The sequence below is a fragment of the Anastrepha ludens genome, chromosome 5 (assembly GCF_028408465.1).
Source record: "Anastrepha ludens isolate Willacy chromosome 5, idAnaLude1.1, whole genome shotgun sequence".
NCBI lineage: Eukaryota > Metazoa > Arthropoda > Insecta > Diptera > Tephritidae > Anastrepha > Anastrepha ludens.
Window position 1 is genome coordinate 39,793,896 of NC_071501.1, and position 25,310 is coordinate 39,819,205.

At 33.0% G+C, this 25,310-nt stretch overlaps 1 protein-coding gene across 1 annotated transcript in view; it reads left to right on the forward strand.

Annotated features, from left to right (window-relative positions):
• The first annotated feature begins 3,458 nt into the window (after positions 1-3,458).
• LOC128864676 (neuronal acetylcholine receptor subunit alpha-7) overlaps positions 3,459-25,310 on the forward strand; it is a 323,769-nt gene continuing 301,917 nt past the window's right edge. Inside the window, exons 1-2 of the mRNA XM_054104429.1 lie at positions 3,459-3,560; positions 7,672-7,836. Coding sequence (XP_053960404.1) covers positions 3,459-3,560; positions 7,672-7,836 — 267 coding nt within the window. The remainder of the gene's footprint in view (positions 3,561-7,671; positions 7,837-25,310) is intronic.

The following is a 25,310-nucleotide window of genomic DNA, read 5'->3' on the forward strand; positions in this document are numbered from 1 at the left end:
AAACTGTCTTAAGAAATGTCTAAAAGACGACTGGCTCCACTCTATGCTTACTAGAAAAATGAAGCTCGAAGAGCGAAGACGGAAGCTGTTTAACGAAATTTTCTGTTGAAATCTGGGAACTATGACCCACTCTTCCCCTTGGCGTGGATATCTAACGATGATGAGGTCAACACCTATTTGGGGTGTTAGATTGACATGTTTATGTGAAATGCGAGTAGTCCGATTGGCGCCTCAGGTGCCACTAATGATATTTCTGAGCATTCCAACTATAAACGTAAATACATTGACATTAGTAAACTAAGACTGACATGGAAACTTTAACCATCAGTCCACGGAGGTCGAATTTGTTCACTTCTTCTACAGACATGGTTGGAAGTCGGTATCATTCCGAGTGATGACGTGATTTCGATCATCGCAAATGAGGCAAAAATAAGTTTGAGCATAATCTGCCAACTTTTATTAAGAAAAGCTTACAGGTTTCTAAATGATCTAAATCGCTCTTATGCTCTTGAATGCAAAATCAAGCTGGCGCGCCTTCCAAGGCTCTTAAATCGGTAGAGACTAACTCGAAATGCCTTCAAGAATGTTGAGAATTCCTACATCTTTACAATGTAGTTGCCAAAATTGTAGAAGCAGATGCCCGATAAAAAACAGTTATTGTCACACAGGAATAAATTGTAAAATTGAGTTCAAGCATGCCAGCCTCCCTTTCTTTCCGGTTTTCACAAATTGAGAAAAAGGCTAGAGAAGCTATTCACAGCAAGTAGATATCTTTCGCCAAAATTCTGCTAACGAAACAAGTAGTAAGTACTGAGACTCTCAGCAACGGCAAAATGGCTTCTCACACTACACTTAGATTAGGTCATATAACCGCCATGTTAGCAGACCCACATAAGGAGTTTTATGGGAACTGTGCAAATGAGGACGAAGTAGACCTTATTCAACATTCTTAAGGGACATGACCTACCCTTAAAAAAACGAGCTTCAGATTTTCAGCGAGACTAGGCACAGCTCCCGCAATTAGGCTCAGCCTAACGAATGGGCTGATTGGTTTCGTTAAAAAATCGAACTGGTTTAAGGACGTGATTTCGTCAAAGTATCGAATTGATTTAAGGGATAGAAATGGCGAAATCTTTTCAGTACTGACCTGAGCGTGTTTTACTGTACTTGCTCTGTTTGCTTAGCACTCGAGCTTTGCTATTTATTAGTACCATTGCCGCCGCATTCAAGTATTATTTCCACTGTTGGCGTTTTCCGGCAAAAAAAAAAACAACAAGAAGTGTTGTACATTTCCCAATTATATGGTTGTACTTAGAAGATGCAATTATTTATTTTCCCATAGAATTTTTGAGAAATGTTGAAAAATAATGAGGCACTTTTTCACAAGCATCCATTCAACAAACTTCTGTAATAATTTCTTTTGGCCTTAGTACAGACACAACGGCGTTGTGTGACCTTACACCCTCCTCAAATTAAAACATATGTACTTACAGTTATTCGAGTTTCACTACAATGGCAGTTTCTTCCGTTGAAGGGGGCTAGAAAAAGTACCAAATGTTTGAGTGTACGTAGCAAATTATGTTTTCTCATTTCGAGTCAACTGTCAATATGTGGGTAAATATGAAATAATTAAAAGTAAAGGAATTGTCAAGGTGACGAGCAACTTGTGGAAATTTGGGTATAATGCGGCACATAAATTGTTCACATGTGAAATGCTTGATATGTGTAACTAGCCATTCACTTCACTGTTTTCAGGCCAAGGTAATGCATCCATTAGCTTCAGTGCATTTTTATTGCGCAAGATTTGCACAACACTTCTTGAGGAACCCACTGGGATAAATAAATATTTTTATAATTTTCTTGAAAAATTCTTATTGCGCCACTCCAATGAATATGCATTCCTTGTGTAATTTATATGCGACAATCTTGACAAGGAGAGCATTTGTATTCCACTATTTTTTAAGAAATTTTAGGCGTGGTATTGCTTTGATTTTCCAAGCCAGTGACGCATGTTTAATTAGGACTTATCTTTTTGCGATAAAACTTCTAATTTCATTTCATTTATCTAATTAATTAAAAATAGTTAAAATAGCTGTAAAATGTAATCATGTAAAGTGAAACTTGTATTTTATTATTGTATATTATTTCGTTTATTTTAATTTTATCGCTTTTAACACTGGCCGTTAAGCGATGTATATAAATCCTGATCAAATTGTTAAACAACGTACTTAATGTCAATGGACAGATGTATAAAATAAATGGGGACTATAAAAAAAAAAAAAAAAATTTCAATTATTTATTTTTCATTTATTATTTTATTTAATTTATATTAATAGTACAATAAAGCACGAAGGTCTTCCAGCCTGCAAATATCAATTATATAATAAGACTAACACTAAAGGATAAGTGACAGCAACGAAACTTAAAAAAAAAAAACGGAGGACAATAAATGGATTGCTATTTTTCCAGTAAGTTTACCATTGCTGGATTGAATTCAAATATTTCATTGAAGTTGGTAGAGAGTTCCATTATATTTTCATAACTCAATGATTCATATATAGCACTAAGAAAAAAAAATTTGTTTAAGATAATAATATTGCGAGTGAGAAGCGATTGAACAAATTATTATTTACGGTAAAGAAAACGTGGTTTGGATTCATTTCACGTATTAACTGTACGCACCAATTATTTATATTTTTGGTAGTTTGTCCGCGTTGATACGCTTAGGTAGCTTTCGAACTAAATAACAGAATAATTTTTGTGAGATATGTCACATTGTCAAATTTTCTTTTAAAATATATAAATCTAGCGTTTAGTGATCAAGACTCCCACGCTATTGTTTTAAAATACCATACATGCAAAATGATAAGTGACTGTACTAGACAAAAGTTCACAGAACAATCGCCAGGTGACGCTCTAAGTCAACTGATTTGAGTTCTGTTTTCTTTTTTTTTTTTGTCAGGTTGCTACTTTTATGACTAACACAACCAAAATTTTGTCGCCATTACTTGACTTTTGTAAAAGTTACGTGGTCTTGAGTAAACCTACCTGAGCGCGTATTTTCGATTTTTTACAGTTTCAAGAATAGATTTGAATTCGCAACAACCAGTTTGTAGTAAATTTTGTTTTAAAAATAGATTCCATGTTGGGAATTCAAATGTTGGTAAGCTTGTTTGGTTATGAACGCTTCAGAAGAGATAATGAGTCCGTCGAGGATTACGAATATAGTGGCAGGCCGTCGACATGGAAAACATCAATAAAGTGAAAGAAAAGTTTATCAATAACCGCAAATTAACCATTATAGTATTGAAGAGCTAGCAAAGGACTTGAATCTTGCTAATGGATCCGTTCAGAACATTGCAGTTACTGATTAGGGTTTGCGCCGTGTTGCTACAAAGTTGGTCGCAAAGAACCTGAATGTCATTCAAAAAAGGGAATGCGTTGATAACGCCAAAGACATGATCTCCAAGGCTGAATCCAACCTAACATTCATCAAACGCATTATTACAAAGGCGAGACGTGAGTTTATAAGCACGTCACGCCATGCTAACATCATGCAGGTGAGTGGAGAGCTCCGAATGAATTAAGATCAAAAGCACTACGTCGGTTTCAGTAAAACAAAAGCGATGTCCACGGTTTGTGTGGATTACAACGGTATTGTCCAACACAAATTTTTGTCGGGGTCAGGCCATTACGGGAAACGCGTTTTAACAACCGAAAAGGAGTAATGGAAAAATTAAAGACGGCTCTGATGGCTATACCGCAAATAGAATTCCAGAAATGTTTCGTGAGCTAAGTCAAACGCCGGCAAAAGTGCCTTGCAGTTAATGGAAAGTACTTTGAAGACGATAATACCACTTTTGAGGAATAAAATTGTAGTTTGAGTTTTCTGAATATATTGTGAGAACTTTTTCATTAGGATGGTATGCCAAAGATTTCTCAAAATAAAATATACATATTCTTGCTATACAGTGGTATTCTTCGTTAAAGGGGAATTATTTCAAAAGTTCAGATTAGTAACGACAGATCGTAATCTTTACTGGGTTTCACCCAATTTAAGGCGATATACAACTTCGATCTAAAGAATCAGGTGATCTAGGTAGAACCTGCATTTCGCCACAATTTAAGCAGAGGCCATTCGGCTTGGACCAGATTTTTATTACCTTACGATCTTAATTAAGTCGAAGCACAAAGATAGATAGATACTCAGCCTTATGGTACACCAGTAGTAATTTTGCTTGCGAGTCTCCACAAGGCATTTTCAGTTAACGTGAATGAGATGTCCGAATCCTCCTTTTACGTTTTTGCTTTCATTTCAACAATAAAATAAAAAATGTGCTATTTCCAATCTCTCAATGTATAGGTTTCAGTGATGGTTTTTTAAAGCTATCTTGTTGTGGAGCCGCCTTAATTTATTCATACTATGCCAAAACATATCTGCCTTCGACTCTTTGGTAATTGTTAAGGTACGATTTTTGAATCATACAATATTTTAATTCGTAAATTTTTTTTAAGTACACTTTTATTGCAAGCTGTATACATACATTAAGCAATATTTATAGAATAACTTAAACTAATTTCAATCGTTTATGGGATGCAACCAGAGGTACAACCCATTTCAGTATTTCCCATTAGAAGAGGAGATCTGTGGTGGATTTTCTTTTGAGTCGGGTAACAATAATGGGATTGGCTATCATTTCCGCTATTAAGGAGTAAGAGTGAGCTTGGAGCCAGTGGATATTTGACAGTCACGGTGTATTTGCGAGTTTGTAATATAGTAGGGTGGTGATCATTCTTAATGTTTTTGACTAAAATCGTTGTAAAATTTCGATATTGGAGTTTGCCGCAGTGCCTGAAAGTTGAATACCATCTGTCCACACGGGTTTTAGAACTGCTGAGTATAAGAGCAATTTGCTTTAGAGAGAAACTTGGGAATGACGATTTAAAATCCAGTGAAGGTCGCTGATTTTAATACCAAGTGCTTTTCTTTTTGAGATAATATGTATGTGTTTCCCACGTTAATTTTCTGTCTAGATGCGTTGCAAGATATTTGGTTTCATTGCTTTGTGGTATTTCCATATCGTTGAGTTTGACGGGTGCGCAAGTGTCTCGCTTAATTTAAGAGATGATTGCTTCACAAATTCAGTGTTCATATAGTAGTTAAATTTAGAAAATTAAGTTATAACTCGGAAAATGGTAACATATATGATATGTATACGGAAAAAGGGAACCCTTTCTTTGTACACATCCAGGTTTCAATGGATATCAGATTTGGTTTATGTTCTGTGAGTATTTTTGGAAAGTAAATTATTTAATGGCGCTGATTCGGAAGTTTTGTTTTCTGGCATTTAAAACAATGGTAGAGATTGTAAGAGTATATTAGGGTCACTAGGAATGATACCTGGATATTTGAATATTATCCCGAAACCCACAAACAAAGTCAACAGTGCATGGCAAAGGCTGGGAAGTGGCCAAAGAAAGCAAGCACGCCTTAAGCAATGTTGATAATTTTTCTCGGTAACCTTGATACCATTCATAGCCAATGCTTTCTTGCTGGATAGAGTGTGCCTGGGAAATTTAATGTATGTCGGAGTTCGTGCTAAGAGTTGATGAATTTTTATTGTGCGATCCGAACTCGCCGAGACATCGCAAGCAATAACCAGCCCGTCTTGTAAAAAGCGGCATGAGAAATTGGCTAAGACCCACAGTCTTCATCTTAATTTCGAATCTACTGATCTACTTTAAAAAATTTATCTGGAAACGTACTTTCTTCGGGGTTATTTGTATTTCTAAACGCAATCACAGAACGGGTATCAAGCAAAGGGTCCTTTTTACTGCTCCATTCGGAAATATGTTTCGATTGGGATAGCCACCTATTGGTTAATGCCACTTTTTTATTAAGTTTTCTAAATTTGTATATACCAATAGGTTGGAATTATTATCTTTGATTTTGAATAAATAAATATTTTTCTTGAGATTATTTCAACACAATTGCCACGAAACGGATATTGAATAAAAGTTAGGTTTAACAGCTTTTATTTAAAAATCTTTTTGATAGAGTTGCCATCTAATTTAAAATACGATTTTTTTAATTTAATTATAATATTTTTTGTTTTTTATACAAATAGGTATATATGTATGTGTAGATAAGATGTATCATACTTTACTTGGTCTTATTTGTGTGAAGCGGTCACTATTTTCCTTGCGATTCTTTGTATAAGATTGCCACCTTTTTTAATTAGTTCAAAAAAACTAGTAAAATATCACAAAGCGAGTATTGTATAAAAGATAGTTTTAACAGCTTTAATTTAGAAATATTTTTCGGTAGAGTTGCCACTTAATTTGAAATACAATTTTTTTTTTTATTTATTTATAATATTTTTTTCTTTTGGTACAAATATGTATATATGTATGTTTAGATAAGATGTACTTTCCTTGGTATTATTTGTGTGAAGCTGCCACTATTTTCCTTGCAATTATTTGTGTAAGATTGTCACCTTTTTTAATTAGATTAAAAAAGTAGTAAGATATCACAAAGCGAGTATTGAATAAAATATACAATAGTTTTATCAGCTTTACTTAAGAAATATTTTTCAATAGAGGTGCCACCTAATTTCAAGTACGTAATTTTTATTTAATTTTTTTAAATTGTATACATATATGTTTGCATGCGTAGGTAAAATTATTTTCATTAAGATTTTATGTTTAAGGTTGCCACTTTTTTTAGAAACCACTAAAATACAACAATACGGGTTTTACATGAAAGTTAGTTCTAGTTGTTTTAATTAAAAACTATTTTGCTGGGGTTGCCATCTAATTTTAAATACTTTATTTTTATTTTTTAAAAAGTATGTATGAGTAGGTTGAAGTTATTTTCCTTCGTATTATTTGGGTAAGATTGTCACCTTTTATAATTAATTTAAAAACTTAGTCAAATACCACAATATAGGTATTAAATGAAAGGTAGTTTCACAACTTTAATTCAAAAACATTTTTCTATAGAGTTGCCACATAATTTGAAATACCTTTTAATTAATTTTAATAAAAAATAATATTCTGATATATTCTGATATATATATTCAGCAACGACAAGTTCTCTATTTAGGACTGGCACAATCACCTACCCTGCCAGAAAGCAAAATAGATTAACGAAACCAACCCAAGGCTGAGTCTTGTCGAGGCCCTATGCTCCCGAGTGGTGTGAACAAGGAAAAAAATATTTAACTCAAAAACTTATTTTATAGTATACACTATTTTTTAAATTTTAATTTTGAAATACACCATAAAGAGCAGCTAACGTTTGAGAACTGCTGACAAACAAAATATTTTACCGCTCATTTCAAAGAGGTATCATCCTTTTGTCATCTATTTTCAAACAATTTAAAAAGTAAATCACACCAAGAAAAATTGGTTTTACCACCACTTCACCTAAAATTTAATGCACTGTGTCCAACTATTACATTGACATACTCAGATGATTATTTAATATTTATATTGCAAAAGTTATATCATATACATCTTTATATATTATAATTTAAATAAAATGCGCTACGCAAAATTCACCCACTCAGATATTTTTACAACAAAATATGCAACACAGAATTTATAGTTATTCACTCTTAAGCTTCTTTATACTTACATTTTCTACTCAAAGACATTTTCTAAAATTTATTAATTCTATCTCTTTCATTTGCAGAAAGCTGCCAAGGACCACACGAAAAACGTCTACTTAACCACCTTCTATCCACCTACAATACACTCGAACGACCCGTAGCGAACGAATCGGAACCACTGGAAGTCAAATTCGGCTTAACATTGCAACAAATTATTGATGTGGTAAGTGTTTGAAAATCCAAAATTGCACAAACACAAAAATAGCAACACTTTTCATTTGAAAAACTACTTATTTTTGAAACAAAAAACAGAAATAATTTCTTAAAAATAAAAGGAGCAATCTTTCAACAAACACGAACATGAGGAAAATGCCCACAAAATACTAGACGATGAAATGCCAAACCAAAGGCAAATTGTTTAAGAAATTTTGAAACAAAAGATTTTAATATTTTAATTTTAAATTAAAACAGAAGTTTGAAATATTAATGCGTCTAAAATTTTTTATAGGACGAAAAGAATCAGATTCTGACCACAAATGCGTGGTTAAATTTGGTAAGTGACATGTACCCGTTCAAAATAATAATTAGTTACTTTTTTTGTTGTTATTTAAGCAAAAACAAAAAATATATGTATGTATATTTCTTAGACGTTAAGTATTGAAAGAAATGAAGAGCGACGCTACGAGCGTTTTAATTATTTTTTAAGAATTTTTTTCTTAACACAATTTTTGTTTTTCATGGTTACTAGTTTACGTTTATAAAGCAAAATAATGCAAAAAAATTTTTTTTTTTTGTGTTTAAGTTTCGCTTAATTTCTTTCTCGTTTACATAAGCGCAGATTTTACACTTTTCATAAGGACTACTTTTTATAAGGCTAAATAGATCTGTGTATGTGAACGTTTGTTCTCGTCTGCAATGTGTTTTTTTTTTTTCGAAAAAAATGGCTAACTAAATGTATCAATGACTAACTAAGTTGATTAAAAAATTAAATATATAAAAAAAAGTGTTAACCCAAAAAACAGAGTTGTATTTACACAAATACAAATGAATTTATAATTTAGCCTATTCGTACATATAATTTTAACAGATGCTTTTTAAAAAACTTTAAGTTCATTATTTATTTATTTAAACACATTTTTAATTTCAATACAACGAATATTCATTGTCAGTTTTTTTATTTCTCATTCACTTTTTCATTAACGCAATGAAAAGATAAAAACTTGTCTGTGATGAACATTTGTTATATTCACTGTCAACATATGCTGGAGATTCAAAACAAACGGCTCATTTAATTCAATTTTGCAAATCGACAATTTCACGTCCACTTCCATGCCAATGAACCTTTAGCCATTAACCTTTGGTCATTTGCTTCGCTGCACGTAGCAAAGTAATTGATGGCAATTTCAGCAACTCAGCGTAAATGTGTGTAAATCACAAAAAAAGCAAAAACAAAAAGAACAACTACAGCCAACATCAACAGATATGAAAGCCATATTCGAATTGCTCAAAAGTGGTCATCGCGTGGTTTAAATTATTTTCAAACCAAAAAAGCGGCTGGCACTGAGCCGAACCGCTGAGCTTCACTTTTTTAGGCCGGAGCCTTACAAAACTTCGACCCAGGGTGGAATCAATGTTCTGTCGATCTCTCGTGACTATTCCAAGGATTCTTTCCAAAGAAAATTTGGGGGTTCTGAATTATAGCTTCATAGAGAAAATCTTTAGGTGAAATCCATGAAGAGGATGATTTCAGACGGTGAAAGCATTTGGTAGGGTACTTTTTTATTTAAAAAGACATTTACCCGACCTCTTGTTAGAAAGTGTCTGCTCGTTTCAAATATTTTCGTTCTCTCGGCTGATGGTCATTTGAAGGCCAAGAGTCCAGGACGTTCACGCACTTCAATTAACGTATTGTTAAAACAGCGCCATTTATTTTCATTATACTCGTAGTTTAGGTTAAGTCAGGTTAGGATAGTTAGGATGCACTTACAAAGAGTTCTCTGTTTGAGGATCATCCCTAATGAAATTCACCAGGTGAGAAATCTTAACCTTCTATATCCGCAGGCGCAGCAAAAGAATGTTAGCGAAGAACCTAAATATATATTTGCACCCCGCGAGCAATAAAGCTACGAAGAAAGTGCAGAGAGCATCCCATCTCGTGCTCCAGATGCTGCAAAAAGGATTCGATGTACTACCAAGTCTTACAGCATAGATACTTAACGAACTATATCCAGATGGGGTGCCTACGAAATTCAAGAGCGGTTTTGTTAACTTTACAGCTCTCTCGAGCTTCTCAAGTGAGAACTTTGTCACTTCCAACAATGATGACTTATAAAAGACTAAAACGCCTTACAGATACAGCTTAATTTAATAATAAATAGATAAATAAATAAATGTACTGGTCCAGCGCTCGCTGAATCAACGTGAAGCCCACCTCGGTAAGATGCGAATTCTCTCATTTCCCGGTCAAACTGCCTCATGTGTCCGCTGGCTAGTAAGTTCATCCTGTTAACAGGTACTCATATGAGCCTAATTTCAAGGTATTTGGATGCTGTCAAAATGGATGTAAAGCACCTCCGACTAGTTTTAAGCGCACCATCATCAATTCTGGGACCCTAATTACCGCTCGAATTACCTTCTTACTTACATAAGAAATATTTGCTTTCCTCACAGCAAGTAAATAAGCCAATGAAATAAATATATCATTTATTCTTTCTACCTTAGTTTGGTGCACACCGTAGTGCTCCACGAGCCTGAATTTGAGCTTAATGGAGAGCTCATAGTAGGATATTACTCCACAAGCCTTTCGTCTAACTTAGAGTCATTCGTGAATAGGTTCATCAGGTCCTGTCTGCAAAAGCGACACCGCGCCCACATTTCCCTTGAGGGAATAAGAATGAAAAATTTACCGCTCAAACTGAGCGAGGGTGTGCATTGATTTGTCACCATAGGAATGAACTTGAAGTATTTAGGGATTCTGGAGAGTCATACTTTTTGTCGATTTCCACGAAAGTTGTGTTGGTAATCGGCCCCAAATCAGTCGAATTTGCTTTGATAACTGTTTTACCATGCACAATTCTTTTATTTTGAGTTTTTGCTCAAAACTTTTCAATAGAGTTGGCATCAGGCAGCTGTGAAGGCCAATCCATCAATTCAATACCATTTTGCTGTTTCTATTCTACATAATTTTCGCTTCGATTCGAGGAATCGTTGACTTCATGTAAAATCCAAGGTTGCCTAGTTCTTCAAGACTGCCTTGCAGCTGATGGCAATGATGCTTTTTGATGAATTTCATTCGTCAAAACTGCATTCAATATTGGCGGTAATTCCAAATAGACGGTCAAATCCTTCTTCGGAGAAGCAGCCCCAAACCTGAACCTTAAGTGAATGCTTAACAGTTCGCTGAAGTTGTCCATTTTTACTAATACAACAGAGCCGATGTAGGCCCAAAAAAGATCCTTCCTTTCCCAATTCCGTTGTAAATTTACCCTAGACCATGTAAGTTTTTTTCAATGAGTGTTAATGAGAGTAGTGGCTCCGGAATTTGAGGTCTTCTGCACATAAAGGTCCTCGAATCGTGGCTTTGGATACATTAACATGGCTTTTACTTGAAACTGCTTGAGTTGCATGCAACGATAAGTTCAGCTTTGCAACAAGCAAATCAAACTTCTTCTGATCTTACTTTTGACAGATGATGTTTTCCTTTGAGCCTCGTCCGGAGAAGTCGTCAACACTTTTAACTTCGGTATACTATTGCCCCCATTCTTTTATGAACGTCTTCGACTTCTTAAAATATTTTGCTGCAGATGCATGCAAATCGTTTTTCATATGTGGAATTTATTTTGCAAAAACAACGCACGCTTTCTCAATTTTTCACTAAACTAACTAATTTAGCAGATTTTAAATTTTTTTATGACAAAACTCTAAGTTTGAAGCTTATCGGTCACGTTTCTATTAGACAAACTGTAGGAAGATATGTAAATTATCTAAGAGCTGGGTTAGACTGGTATGCTCTGTGGTAACTTATTATCATCCTACATAACTGCCAAAAGACTCAATACAAGCAAGGGTAGATTGCAAACCATTAGTTGGTGTTCTGAAGGAATACTACAAGGTGGCCCGGTCCGTCGCTCATATTTGCCACTTCTGAACTAGGCTGCTGCAGTATACAAACAGACAAGAAATGGAGTGCGTAAAGATCAAAATAAAAATTTCCAATCACTTAAAATAATATTTTTTTTTTTTTTTGAAGTGTAAATTAAAAAAATCATTCAAAAACAAAATTGTATGATTATTTTTTCTTTCCACCTTTTCCTACTACTACAAAATTGGAGCTGATTCATAGTGAAATATGTGCAGCATAAAGTGTAGCTAAGCGGCGGTCGCCGTAGCCGAATGGGTTGGTGCGTGACTACCACTTGGAATTCACAGAGAGAACGTAGGTTCGAATCTTGGTGAAACACCAAAATTAAGAAAAACATTTTTCTAATAGCGGTCGCCCCTCGGCAGGCAATGGCAAAACCTCCGAGTGTATTTCTGCCATGAAAAAGCTCCTCATAAAAATATTTTCCGTTCGGAGTCGGCTTGACACTGTAGGTGCCTCCATTTGTGGAACAACATCAAGACGCACACCCCAAATAGGAGAAGGAGCTCGGCCAAATACCCAAAAAGGGTTACGCGCCAATTATATATATAAAGTGAAGCTAAAAGGCATTCTAGAGCACCGCCTATGTGACTTCCGAAATTATTCAAATTGCACATTCGCTTCTTTGTTCTGGGTACCTTACCTTCATCGAAATATTTTACAGATATAAATACCAGAAATTCAGTAAAACTCACATTTTCCCATTGTGTGGGTTTTCAGACCATTTTAATCAACCAAGGGTACCCAACCTAAACTTAATAACCATTTCACGGACACACATATAAATAAAAGTTAAAAATTACCGTTAATTTCTCAACTGAAAAAAGAAAACTATATCGATTACATATCGAATAATAATACCGATTTCCCCCAACCGTATCCGGCTTATCTATTTCTAATAGATTTATCCATTTCTCTCTCTGCCTCCATCTCTATCTCTCTCTCTCTCTCTCTCTCTCTCTCTCTCGCTCTATTGTCGACTGAGGCCAATTAATTGAAATTGCAATGGGAAATGTGCGACCGCATAGTACGCCTTATGAACAAAAGGAAATTATGCACCTGGTGTGGGTACAACAAAAGATAATAGAGCAAATGTATAACAAATAAACTTGGCAGTAAATCATCGAAGTTGCGCTCAGAGAGGCGAAATACGTTTCAAAAACAAAAATACCAACACATACGCGCACACTTCGCTATGGATGCGCCTGACACACATGTACATACACATCTAAGTACAGATGAAAAATGTGCTTCGCGCTTGATTTGTTTTGTGTTGTTTATTGTTATCCATCTAGCAGCACTAAATTGTAAGGCCATAAATTTTGCAAAGAATGCGACCACGCGCAAAAATCCGCATAACCAAAAAAAACAAAATGTTAGAGAGAATTAAAATATAAAAATTGTTTGAAATTGTTGCGAAATCCCCAAAACTGATTGGTAGCACAAAATATAGACCCATGAAATGAATTATTGTTTGGAATACTGCTACGGAAGGAAAACGCGCGTGGCACAAATGGTTCAAATTTTTGAATGGTTGTCGAAAATAGTAAATGGCTAAAAGCGTTGCTTGGCGCTAATTGAAACCGGGCACCCGGAACTGACGCGGGTGCTGTGGAAAACTTTGTAACTATAAATGTAGCGGAGCAGATGTGAACTGATGTTGGCAATTGGCAAATGGGTTGAATGGTGCACAAGGCTAGTTTACGAGTCTGAAGTCAAATGGCTGAATTGCAAACAGAAAAATCAATTAAATGAGCGTTCGAAAATTGTAAAATACTTTACTACTCCAAAAACATGGTAAACGTCGAATGTCGAATCAAAGTTGTTGATCAAAGAAATTTAAAGTATTTTCTTTCATTAAAATTTTTGGATCCCCCGAATGCCACAAATAAGCTGTTCCAATCAGTAATTTCAAAAATTTATTCACTCAAAAAATAATAATATTTACCTTCTAGCGGACAAATCTAGAATAATTTTTATATTCATAATAAGTAAATCTTAACCCTTGAGTGCTGAAACTTCAAAAAAGTTTCATTGAAATAAATAATGTTAACCCCTGAATACCAATTAAAAAGGACAACAATAATTGTTTATTCAAAATGGCAATTTTAACCTTCTCTTGGAGAAATTTAGTTTTGGGAATTTCAAAAAAAAAAATCATTAAAAAAATGTAGCAACCTTAACCGCCTAACGCAGAAATCTAAACCATTTCGTTCGGAAAATTTAAACATTTTTCAATCAAAATACAAAATTTTAATTCTCGAATGCCTAATAAAAGTCGCTGCGCTCGCAAGTCTCAAATGTCCACTCATTAAAGGAAAAATCTTAACCCTAGAATACCAAATTAAAGCAGCTGTGTTTGGAAAAATCAAACATTTACTCACAAATATCATAAATAATCCGTAGTGATAAGAAAATATTTGTTTTTTTTTTGCATTAAAAAATCTTTAGCCCCGAATATCACAAATTATCTGCTGCTTCCAGTAATTTTAAAAATTGTTTCATTCAAAAAATACCAGTCCCAACATTCTAATGGATAAATCTAAGCAGAAGACACTTTTAAATTCATAATAAATGAACCCTGACAATTGAATGCTGAAACGTAAAAAAATGTCCTTTAAAAAATAAAAAAATCTTAAGCCTCGAAAATCAAATAAAAAAATACAGCATTTGGAAATATCACACATTTTTTTTATTTAAAAAACAAAATAATTTCTGCCTTCTAATCGAGAAAAAACAAATAAAAATGTTGTAATCTTAGCCCTCTAACTCACAAAGCTAAACCGCTTCATTGGAAAAGTTCAAACATTTTTTCATTAAAACAAGAACATCTTTACCTTCGAAAGCCCCACATAAGCTACTCCAATCAGTAATTTCAAATATTTCTTCATTCATAATAAAAGTTCTTAACTGTCGAATGCCAAAGAAAGTTAGATACTGCGTTTTAAATACTCACTCAATAAAAAGAAGATCTTAACACTAGAATGCCTGATTTTGGAAAACCCAAAAATTTATTCAGGAATGCCAAAAATAAACCACACCTATGGAAAATAAAAATTCATTTGCTTCATTAAAAAATTTTAGTCCTAAAATGCCACAAATAAGCTGCTCTAACAAGTAATTTTAGATATAATAAGAACTCAATAAAAAGCAATCTTAGCCATCAATGGGCAAATTTAAACTGGAGTCATAAATATAATAATTAACGCTTGCTGAAAATGATGAATGCTGGAAATTGAAAAACATTAATTCAAAACATCTTAACCATTGAATGTCAAATTAAAAGTATAGCGTTCAGAAATATTAAATATTTCTGTATTAAAAAAACAAAACAATCACGACCTTTTAGTAGAGAAACCTATATAGTTGCGTTTGGAAATTTCAAAACAACAAAAAAAAACCATAAAAAGAAAATTGCACTCTTATCCCTCGAATGTCAAATAAGAGAATACTTAAAGAGAAAGTCTTATCCTGTGAATGCTAAATCTAAGTCCCTACATTCAAAAACTCAAACATAGCAATGCAATAAAAAAACTCCTTCTAATGTCGCTATGTAAGTGTGAAATAGTATTGGTAATTGTAAAATTTTTACGCATTGCAATGTAGAATTTCAAACCTATATTCTGAAGGAAACCAGAGGCAATCTTAACCCTCTAATGCCAAATATTTACTTCTGCAACAGACCAAAATTACCTTGTGGCTAATTTACGAATCTGAACTCTGATTGGCTTTAGATGAGGTAATACTTTCCGGAAATAGTCCTTGAAAATACAAAGTAATTAAATAAATATTATTTATGAACTCAAATGAACTCATCAATTAAGCTACGTATAAAATATTCAACTGGAACCTGTTGTTTTTTATACAGGTATTTTTTACAGTATTCGTAATAATCAGAGATGGGCACTGAGTGGAACTTTAGAACTGCAGTTATTATCCCGTTGGGCTTCATGAAAGTTTAGTGAGTTAAAAATTAAATATCAGCGTTTCCTAGCTATTAAAAAATATAATAAAAAAATTAATGTTCCACCCAACTTGAAGCACCAGCATATATTGTTCACTACCCACATCATTCACCATTTTCATAATTTTAAGAGGTTTAAAATGCCTAATACAACATTAAAGCTGCTGCCGCAGCAGTGATATGTCGTTAAACTAAAAAACTCCCCCTCGTTCGGCACCGTTTAATTTGAACGCGTTGCTCTATCGTATAAAAATGCACATCTGCCTGCTTGGCAAAGATGGCATAAAAAAGATATCGTCTAGGAACTATTCACTATAAAAATCTAGACGTCGCTTTTGAAAGGCTCTTTACTTCAACCTCGTAAGTACTCACAAACTAGAAAGTAGAAGGAATCATTTGTCTACCCCCAGCCACACCACATTACCGTTTGGAACCGTCGGTATACAAGTATTGGTCCAAATAGGCATCCTGATTTCCTGTTCCATAACACACATTTTAAATTATTTTTAAATTTTTCGAAAAGTTGCAATGCTGATGAAAAATATTTGTTTTTTTTTTTTTCTCTTGTATATTAATTTCCATAATTTAATTAAAATTCTTTGAATAAATTCTTTCTTTAAATTTTTTTTTTTTGATTTCTTCATTATTTTAATAAATGTTAATTAGTTGTTTCAATACATATTTGAATGATATTTTGTGACTATGCATTTTTTTGGGTTATCCACATTTTTTATTGAGTTGCAATTGAATACAATTTTTAAATTAAATAAACAAAATTAACTATAAAGTTGACCTCAAGTTTATATAAAAAAAAAATCTATTTTTATAAAGTCGCTAAAAAATTGTTTAATTTCGCGCTTTGTTTTAAGTCATCTAAGTACATACGGATATATTGCAATGATACTCTTTTCCTGCCAGATAAAAATTTTTAGAAGCAAATAATTTAAGCAGCAAAAAAAGTTAACTAATTTTCGCAAGCCCCTGCTTTTCAATAGCAAATCAGCAACACTGCAAATGGTGCTTTTGTGCTTCAAATAGTTTTGTATTTAAATAATGAAAAAATATTGCATATACATATCTACATATATAAGTGTGTATGTGCATAAATTAAAAAAAAATAATAATAATTTCAACTTTTGCATATTTTTCCAACAAAATTCCACGTACGCACTTGCAAATCACGCCAAATATCACATCGCGCTTTTTACTTTATTGCGAAGCAAATGAAAAAAGTAATTTCATTGAAAAAGGCATAATAAATAAATTTTCAATAAAGGCATATGTTCATTAATTTACGCTTTTTTGCACTCAAATTCGCATTAACAATTTACGCTGGCAAACAATTAAAAAAAGTGAAAGTTAACATTAATATTTAAATTAAAAAAATAATAATAAATAAAAAAGTGCTTTTATTGCACATCTGTCGATGTTAATAATTTAAATTCAATGAGTTAAAGAGTTATAAATTAAATTAAACTAGTTAAGTTGTCTAAAAATAAAGTTATATATGCAAACTTAAATAACCGTGTGTGCACGCATACCTATATACACCCAGCAAGACCCAGCAGGAAAGTTCTACGTTTGCGAAATGCTGACAATTCATTAATACCGATTGCGATTTCTTGAGTAATTCGCTTTTATTTGAATTCGTTTTGAAAGAGTGTAAGTGTGCGAGGGCTTCGAGCTGTTACGCCGTATAAAACCTAAAATTGAGTAGGCAATGGATACAAATAAAGTTAATGTAAAAATAAAATAAAATAAATTAGTGCCGAAGCATATAATAAAAAACTTGAAGAAGTATGACTGCCAACACCTTTTAGAAGGCATGCACAAGTCGACCATACTGAACACATGTGCAATAGTTCGAAGATTTTTAAATATTTAAGCAATAGCAATAGCAATCGCATGGGCGTAGAACTTGAACTACGCTCCACCAGAGCACAATCGCTTGACACTTAAATCCGGGATGTGTAATCTCGGCATTAGATAGATTAAAATCAAATAAAATAAATTAAAGGAAAATGAGGTAACGCAATAAAAACCTAAAACAAAATAAAAAATTCAAATAAAACTAAAATAAAACAGAAACTGAAACAAAAGAAGAGATTAAATTTAATGTGGTAAAACAATATTTAAAAAGATTTCAAATTATAAAATAAAGTAAGTAACGAAATGGGATACGGAAATAAAATATGAATTTAAAAAATTGAAAAGATTTAATTAAATTAAATTACATAAAGTGAAATAAAAATTTAAAAGTAAAATTAAAAATAAAAAAATAGAATAAACTGTACCAAATTGAACATTAAATCCAATTAAATTAAATAAAGCAAAGCAAAATAAAATGAAATAAAATAAAGTAAAGCAAAAACATAATAAAAATAAAATAAAACAAAACTTAAAAAAATAAAATAGAGAAATTATAACTAATTAAAACAAAATAAAAAGAGTTACTAATATAAAATAAATCAAATAAAATAAAATTATCCTTATTGCTTCAAACAACAACAATTAATAGCAAATCAGAAATAAAACAGAATAAAAAATCAAAATTTAAAAAAATAAAATAGAGAAATTATAACTAATTAAAACAAAATAAAAAGAGTTATTTTATAAATCAAATAAAATAAAATTATCTTTATTGCTTCAAACAACAACAATTAATAGCAAATCAGAAATAAACCAGAATAAAAAATCAAAATAAAACTAAATTAAAGCAGAATCTTAAATAAAATAAAAAATTAATAAATACAAATAAAAATAAAAAAAAAATTTTTTAATTAAAATAAAAGTAACAATAAAGATAAAAATAAAAATAAAGAAATCAATTTAATTTAATTATGTAAAATAAAATAAAAATAATTAATATAAAAATAAATAAATAAACGACCTGTGCAGATACTGCGAGGACGAAGATGAGGAAGTATCGAGCAGACATTTGATGTGCAGTTGCCCCGGTCTAGCCAGAATTCGACTCGCTCTTCTAGGCCCTCCAACAATTGACAATCTTTCAGTACTCTCGGACCTGAAAATCGAATCTCTCATTAAATTCTAGAAACGAATAAATAAATTCGTAAATTTATTACAAATTTATAGTAAAAATCTCGGTTAGGTGGGGAAATCATATAACATAATGAGCTCTAGGGCAACACAACGGACCCAACTTGCGGTCTATGTGGCACTCCGATGCGAGGTCACCCTTAAACCAACCAACCAACCAACAATAAAGATAAAACAGAAAAACATCAATTTAATTTAATTAGGTAAAATAAAATAAAAATAATTAATACAAAAATTAAATTCAATTAAATTTAATTAAGTGAAATAAAATATAATAAAACAAATCCCAATAACATAAAGCAAAAAAACAAATAAAGAAAAATCACTGAAATAAAGTCGAATAGTAAATCTTCTTCTTCTTAATTGCCGCGATAACTGCTTACGCGATTTTGGCCGAGTTTAACAAAGCGCACCAATCGTTTCTTTCTCGTGCTAACCGGCGCCAATTGGACACACCAAGTGAAGCCAAGTCCTTTTCCACCTGATCTTTCCAACGCAGAGGAGGCCTTCCTCTTCCTCTGCTACCACCAGCCGGTACCGCATCGAATACTTTCAAAGCCGGAGCGTTTGTATCCATTCGCACGACATGACCCAGCCAACGTAGCCGCTGGATCTTTATTCGCTGCGCTATGTCTTTGTCGTCGTAAAGCTCATACAGCTCATCGTTCCATCGCCTGCGATATTCGCCGTTGCCAACGTGCCAAGGTCAAAAAATTTTACGCAGAATCTTTCTCTCGAACACTCCAAGCGTCGCTTCATCGGATGTTGTCATGGTCCGGGATTCTGCGCCATACGTTAGGACGGGCATGATGAGAGTCTTGTAGAGTGTTAGTTTTGTTCGTCGAGAGTGGACCTTACTACTCAATTGCCTACTTAGTCCAAAGTATCACTTGTTGGTAAGAGAGATTCTACGTTGGATTTCAAGGCTGACATTGTAATCGGTGTTAATGCTGGTTTCTGAATATACGAAGTCTTTTACAAGCTCGAAATCATAACTGGCAACAGAACGCAAAGTAAATAATTTAATAAAATAACGTAATAAGCAAAAATAAACAAATTTCAAAAATAAAATAAAGTTAATAAAAAGAAAAGTACAATAAACATAAAAAAATACATAATATAAAACTGAATTTAATTGAGTTAAGAGAAGTAAAACAATATTAAAACAGATAAATTTAAAAATTAAATCCATAGGACTATGAATAAGTTCGTGCGGTTTTTTTTCGAAATTTGAAACTTTATTGACGTAAAATGGTTACAAATTTAATATTCAAAATATTGTCCATCGCTTACTACTACTTTTTCCCATCTTTCTGGCAATTCACGGATTCCCTTTGTGAAAAATTCGGTCGGTTTTGCCGCAATCCACGAATCGATCCATTTTTTGACTTCATCGTAATTACGGAAGTGCTGGTCAGCCAGGCCATGTTGCATCGATCGGAAGAGATAGTAATCGGATGGCGCAAGGTCTGGACTATACGGCGGGTGGGGTAGGACATCCCATTTGAGCGTTTCTAAGTATGTTTTGACCACTTGTGCAACATGTGGCCGAGCATTGTCATGTTGCAAAATAACTTTGTCGTGTCTATCGGCGTATTGCGGCCGTTTTTCTCGCAGTGCTCGGCTCAAACGCATCAATTGTCGTCGGTAGACATCCCCCGTAATCGTTTCATTCGGTTTCAGTAGCTCATAATACACAACACCCAGCTGGTCCCACCAGATACACAGCATAACCTTCAGGCCATGAATATTCTGCGCCGACGTCGATGTTGAAGCATGGCCAGGGTATCCATACGTTGCCCGACGTTTTGGATTGTCGTAATGGACCCACTTTTCATCGCCAGTCACAATTCGATGCAAAAAACCCTTTCTTTTGTGCCGTTGAAGCAGTTGTTCGCATGCCATAAAACGGCGTTCAACGTCTCTTGGCTTCAATTCATACGGCACCCAATGGCCTACCTTTCGGATCATTCCCATGGCTTTTAAACGTTTGGAAATGGTTGATTGATCAACTCCCAAAGTTTTTGCAACCTCTTCTTGCGTTTGAGCCGGATCTTGATCGAGCAATTCCTCCAATTCGGTATCCATGAACTTTGGCGGCGCACCCTCGCGTTCTTCGTCTTCCAAGCCAAAATCACCACTTTTAAAGCGTGCAAACCACTTCTGGCACGTTCGCTCAGATAGAGCATGCTCACCATAAACTTCCACCAAGATACGATGACTTTCGGCTGCTTTTTTCTTCATATTAAAATAATGAAGAAGAATTCCCCGCAAAAACACATTATTTGGCACGAAATTCGACATTTTCAAGTGTGGTAAAAATATTGTTGTTTACGCTTCAAATAAAAAACTTATACTGACGTTTGTGCCTTACGACAGTAGCTCTCCAATGAATGTTTGGAAATGTGGATCGATGGAATAATAATCAAGTTACGCCATCTGTTGTAAAACCGCACGAACTTATAAATAGACCTATGATAATCTGAATTAAATAATGTAATATGAAATTAAATGAAACAAAATAACACTGAAATAAAGGAGAAAAAAAATAAAAGAGAAATATTTAACCGAAATTTTAAAAAATATTATAAATTAAAAAAATTTATTTGAATAAAATTAGTAAAACTAATTTAATTTAATTAAGTAAAAAAGCTTAATTTAAAACCCGAACTCAATTAAAAAAAATACGATAAAACAAATCAAAATAAAGGAAAATATTTAATAACATAAAATTGAATACCCTTAAATTTAATTAAAAACATAAACTAAGAAGAAAAAGTTAAATAAAATAAGACATAATAAAAATAAATTATTATTGAAATAGTTTAAACTAAATACAATTTAAATAATTAAAATGGAAAAACTATAGTAAATTAAAATATGGAAAACGAAATAAGAAAAAACAACATAACTAAATAATATAGAACATAAAATTTTATACAAATTATAGAAAAATGGAACTCGTTAACGAATACTTATAACGTAAGAATAAATAAAAAATTCCTATAGCGTACTACTCTAAAAATCATCCATTTTGAAGAAAAAATAGAAAAAATATAGCTTTATTTCTAAACAAACCGTCTTTTGTTGCCCTTTAACCGATGGGAATTTAGTCACTACCATATTTTTTTACATATATCAAAATACTTACATAATGATTAAATAGTACTCAGTTTAACTAGTTCAGCGATTTCCTGCTGGGTATGCACGTGTACATATGTATACATGCACGTTTTGTGTCCGTTTTGTTTGTTACAATTACGTATGTATGTATTCGTCTCTAAATGGGTGTTAACAGTTGTACGTATAAGTGTGTGTTTTAAGTGTTTAAAAAAGGCCTTCACGAGTTAAATTAATATTCTTTTTAAATTTATTTTTTAATATTGCACTTCAAAGTAGAATTTTTTTATAATATTTATTTCTAGTATTTAAGCTACCAATTAAGATATCAGGTTAAACAAAAAGATAAATTTATTTATATGATATTAATAAGAGTGACGATTATAACATCCTTTATTTTCCTACATTAACTTATATTATTGACTTGAAAAGAATAATATGAAATAGGGAGTAAGAAATGGAAAATCTGTAGTGAAAGAAATAATTATTAGAGAAACAAAAAACTGTTCCATGTGAAAAAAGATCCTCAAAAATGTCTTACTAAGCAAAACGTTATTAAAAATAAATTAAAAAGAGAAAACAAAATTTCTTATAAAAAAATTCTAAAAAATTGTTAGGCTAGTGACCGGGTATATGAATCTCTAGAGGGCAGTTTGGCATATACAAAATTTACTGAGATAATCCGTTCAGCTCCGAGTAGTGCTAAGAGCATTCTCAGCGAGAATTTAAATTTTCTACAAAAAAAAGATTCAGGCGCGACGATTTTTCTCTGAAGAATTGGGATAAGGAATTTCGAATTTCAAACCAGCCTTTTAACATATTTCTCATTACGATGCGTTTGTTTTGAGGATAAAACGAAAAAAGAAAAGAAAAAACATCCACATTATTTTTTTTATTTTTAGCAGGACAAATGGGGAAAATAGAGAAAGTGTTCGAGATGTTTTTATGCTGAATCGTGCTAATTTAGGTAGTCCCCACCGAAGAAAATAAAATCAAGAAATTTAATCAGTCGAATAACTCTATAGTCTTTAGCCGCACCACTAAAAGAAACTTAAAAAATGGTGTAGCATTGATGTAGATGTAAATTTTCACCAATTTTGTCCAACTTCCAATTCATTATGTTTTCAATAACTACTCCGAAACGTAGGCGACAAAGTAATAGAAGACTTCTTTTAATATCATTCGACCTCAGGCTGGCAATTGCAAAATTTCCGGGTGCATTAAGCAGTGAAAATGATTGTCATAAAAGTCACTTACCATTTGTATGAGTAGGGCTTTCCACTTGTACGAAAAACTCAAAATACATAAATCTTTCAACAAATTCAAAAATTCAAAATACATACATAAATCTTTCAACGAATTCGGTGCCTGCTGGCTTTGTCCAGCTATATTCTCCCTTGTTCTGGCTGAAATTACCGACGTAATCACAGCATTATTGCTTGCCTTTTAAAAATGATCTCAGAAACTAAGCCGCCTAGACACCCAAGTAGGTCACGAATGATTTTGGTTATAATTTTTTTTGTTATTTTTTTTTTCATAGAAAACTTTCTCACGTATACTGATTTTCTCGTAAACGGACGCCAACAGGCAAAAAATCTCCCATGTATGAGCGCGAAGCTCTAATAAGCGAACAATTTTGTATTTTTTCTCGCAAATAAGAAAACAATATAAAATCTCCGCAAAGTGGAGTTGATCAGACTATAGAGAAAAAAATTCGCGCAAAGTGATAACCTAGAAGTTGATAATTTGTGCAGTGATTAAAAGATAAGGTAATGAAAGCACCTGCATTATCACCCGACAATTGCGAGCAACTCTTAATGCCAAACGCCAAAGTAAGCATAGTCTGATTTCCGTTATAACGGGGCACTGTCTAATAAGTAGACAAGCTCAGAGTATGAAGAGGCAAGCACATTACTTCTGTAGAAACTGTCTGAATGAGGAAGAGACGACCTCGCTCTTTGTGTGTCATTGTCCTGCTCTGTCCAGACGTAGATTCACCATTTTGGTAGACCTCAAAAATTTTTGAAAACTTCACACTAGTTTTAGGTAAGATAAGGAGAAGTTTCCCAACCGGCATCACATTGTGCTGTGGGTGTGTTCCATAGTGAACTACGGCTATAACCTTACCTAACCTAAGAAGCGACAATTTTACGACGTCCGATGGGCAAATGGTGTCTGATAACTCATAAGACACAACATTTCATTTCAATACAAATGCAAAGGTGCATTTTTTAAACTTGAATTTTAATATTATTTTTATGCCATTCCAGTGAGCCGGCACTTATCGTAGCCGGACAAAAAGTAGGTGACTATCAGTGTATGCTTAAGGGAGATTTCGCTCTATACATCATTCGTTAGTTTTTTTGCCGGATATCTGTTGCAGAATATTATGTTTATGGCGTGCGTCTTAATATTTTTCTACAAATGGAGGGACCTACAGAAGGTGTGGCCAAGATCAGACCGTTAACCGCCTCTCAGAATCGCTGACGTCACTGGGGTCATTACAGCGGTTTGTTTACGAAAAAGCTGAGAGTGTGTTGATGATATACGAAATTACGCTTAAGTTGCTCGCAATGAGCGGGCAGAATTCGGCTGCCGAGTACCCCATTGCAGATAGGCCATGCCTGGTACTTTATCATCCTTGGCCTCCGAACGACAGATGATTAATTTTTTTTGTGTTTTTTTAGAGGATCTTTTTCATGGCTGAAGAGCACTCGTAGGTTAGCCATTGCCTGCTGAGGGTCGACAAACTTTTTCTATCATTTGCAGTTTGATGCAGATTCAAAATCTCCAGGGACAACTGGATATTAGCCGCGTACTAACTTTGTTAGCCGCGTTAAGTAGTTCAAAAACTTAAATAAACAAAAAAAAAAACACATTTAATTAGTTATGAAATTATAGTTTAATAGATCTTTAATCATTTAAACCAAATCAAGCAATTTTTGGTTCTTATTTAATTGTTGGTTTATTTTCTATTTCATAAATTTCTACTTAATAAATCGTATTTTTATGTCGCTATGTATGTGTGAGTATCAAAATAAATGTGTTGTAGTACAAAAAAAAAACAAATTACTAACTTACAATTAATACTTACATATTTATACATTTGATGTCTTTATATTTTATTTTACTTTTACTGGGTACATGTCATGTGAAAAATGTGAACTTAATTAATATTTTAACAGTGTCTAAAAACTGTGTTAAAACAAGAAGATTATTTTCAAAGCTAAAAACAAATTAACTCAACGTCTAACAAAATGCATGCGAATTAAAAGATAAAAACGTTAACCACTAACTTTTTATGACACAATTTCTATATAATTTCTTTTTATTTTTCATTCAAAAAAAACTGAGCTAGTAGAGAAAAAGGTGCTATGAATTTTCTTTTCTTTTATATAAAAATTGTGCATAA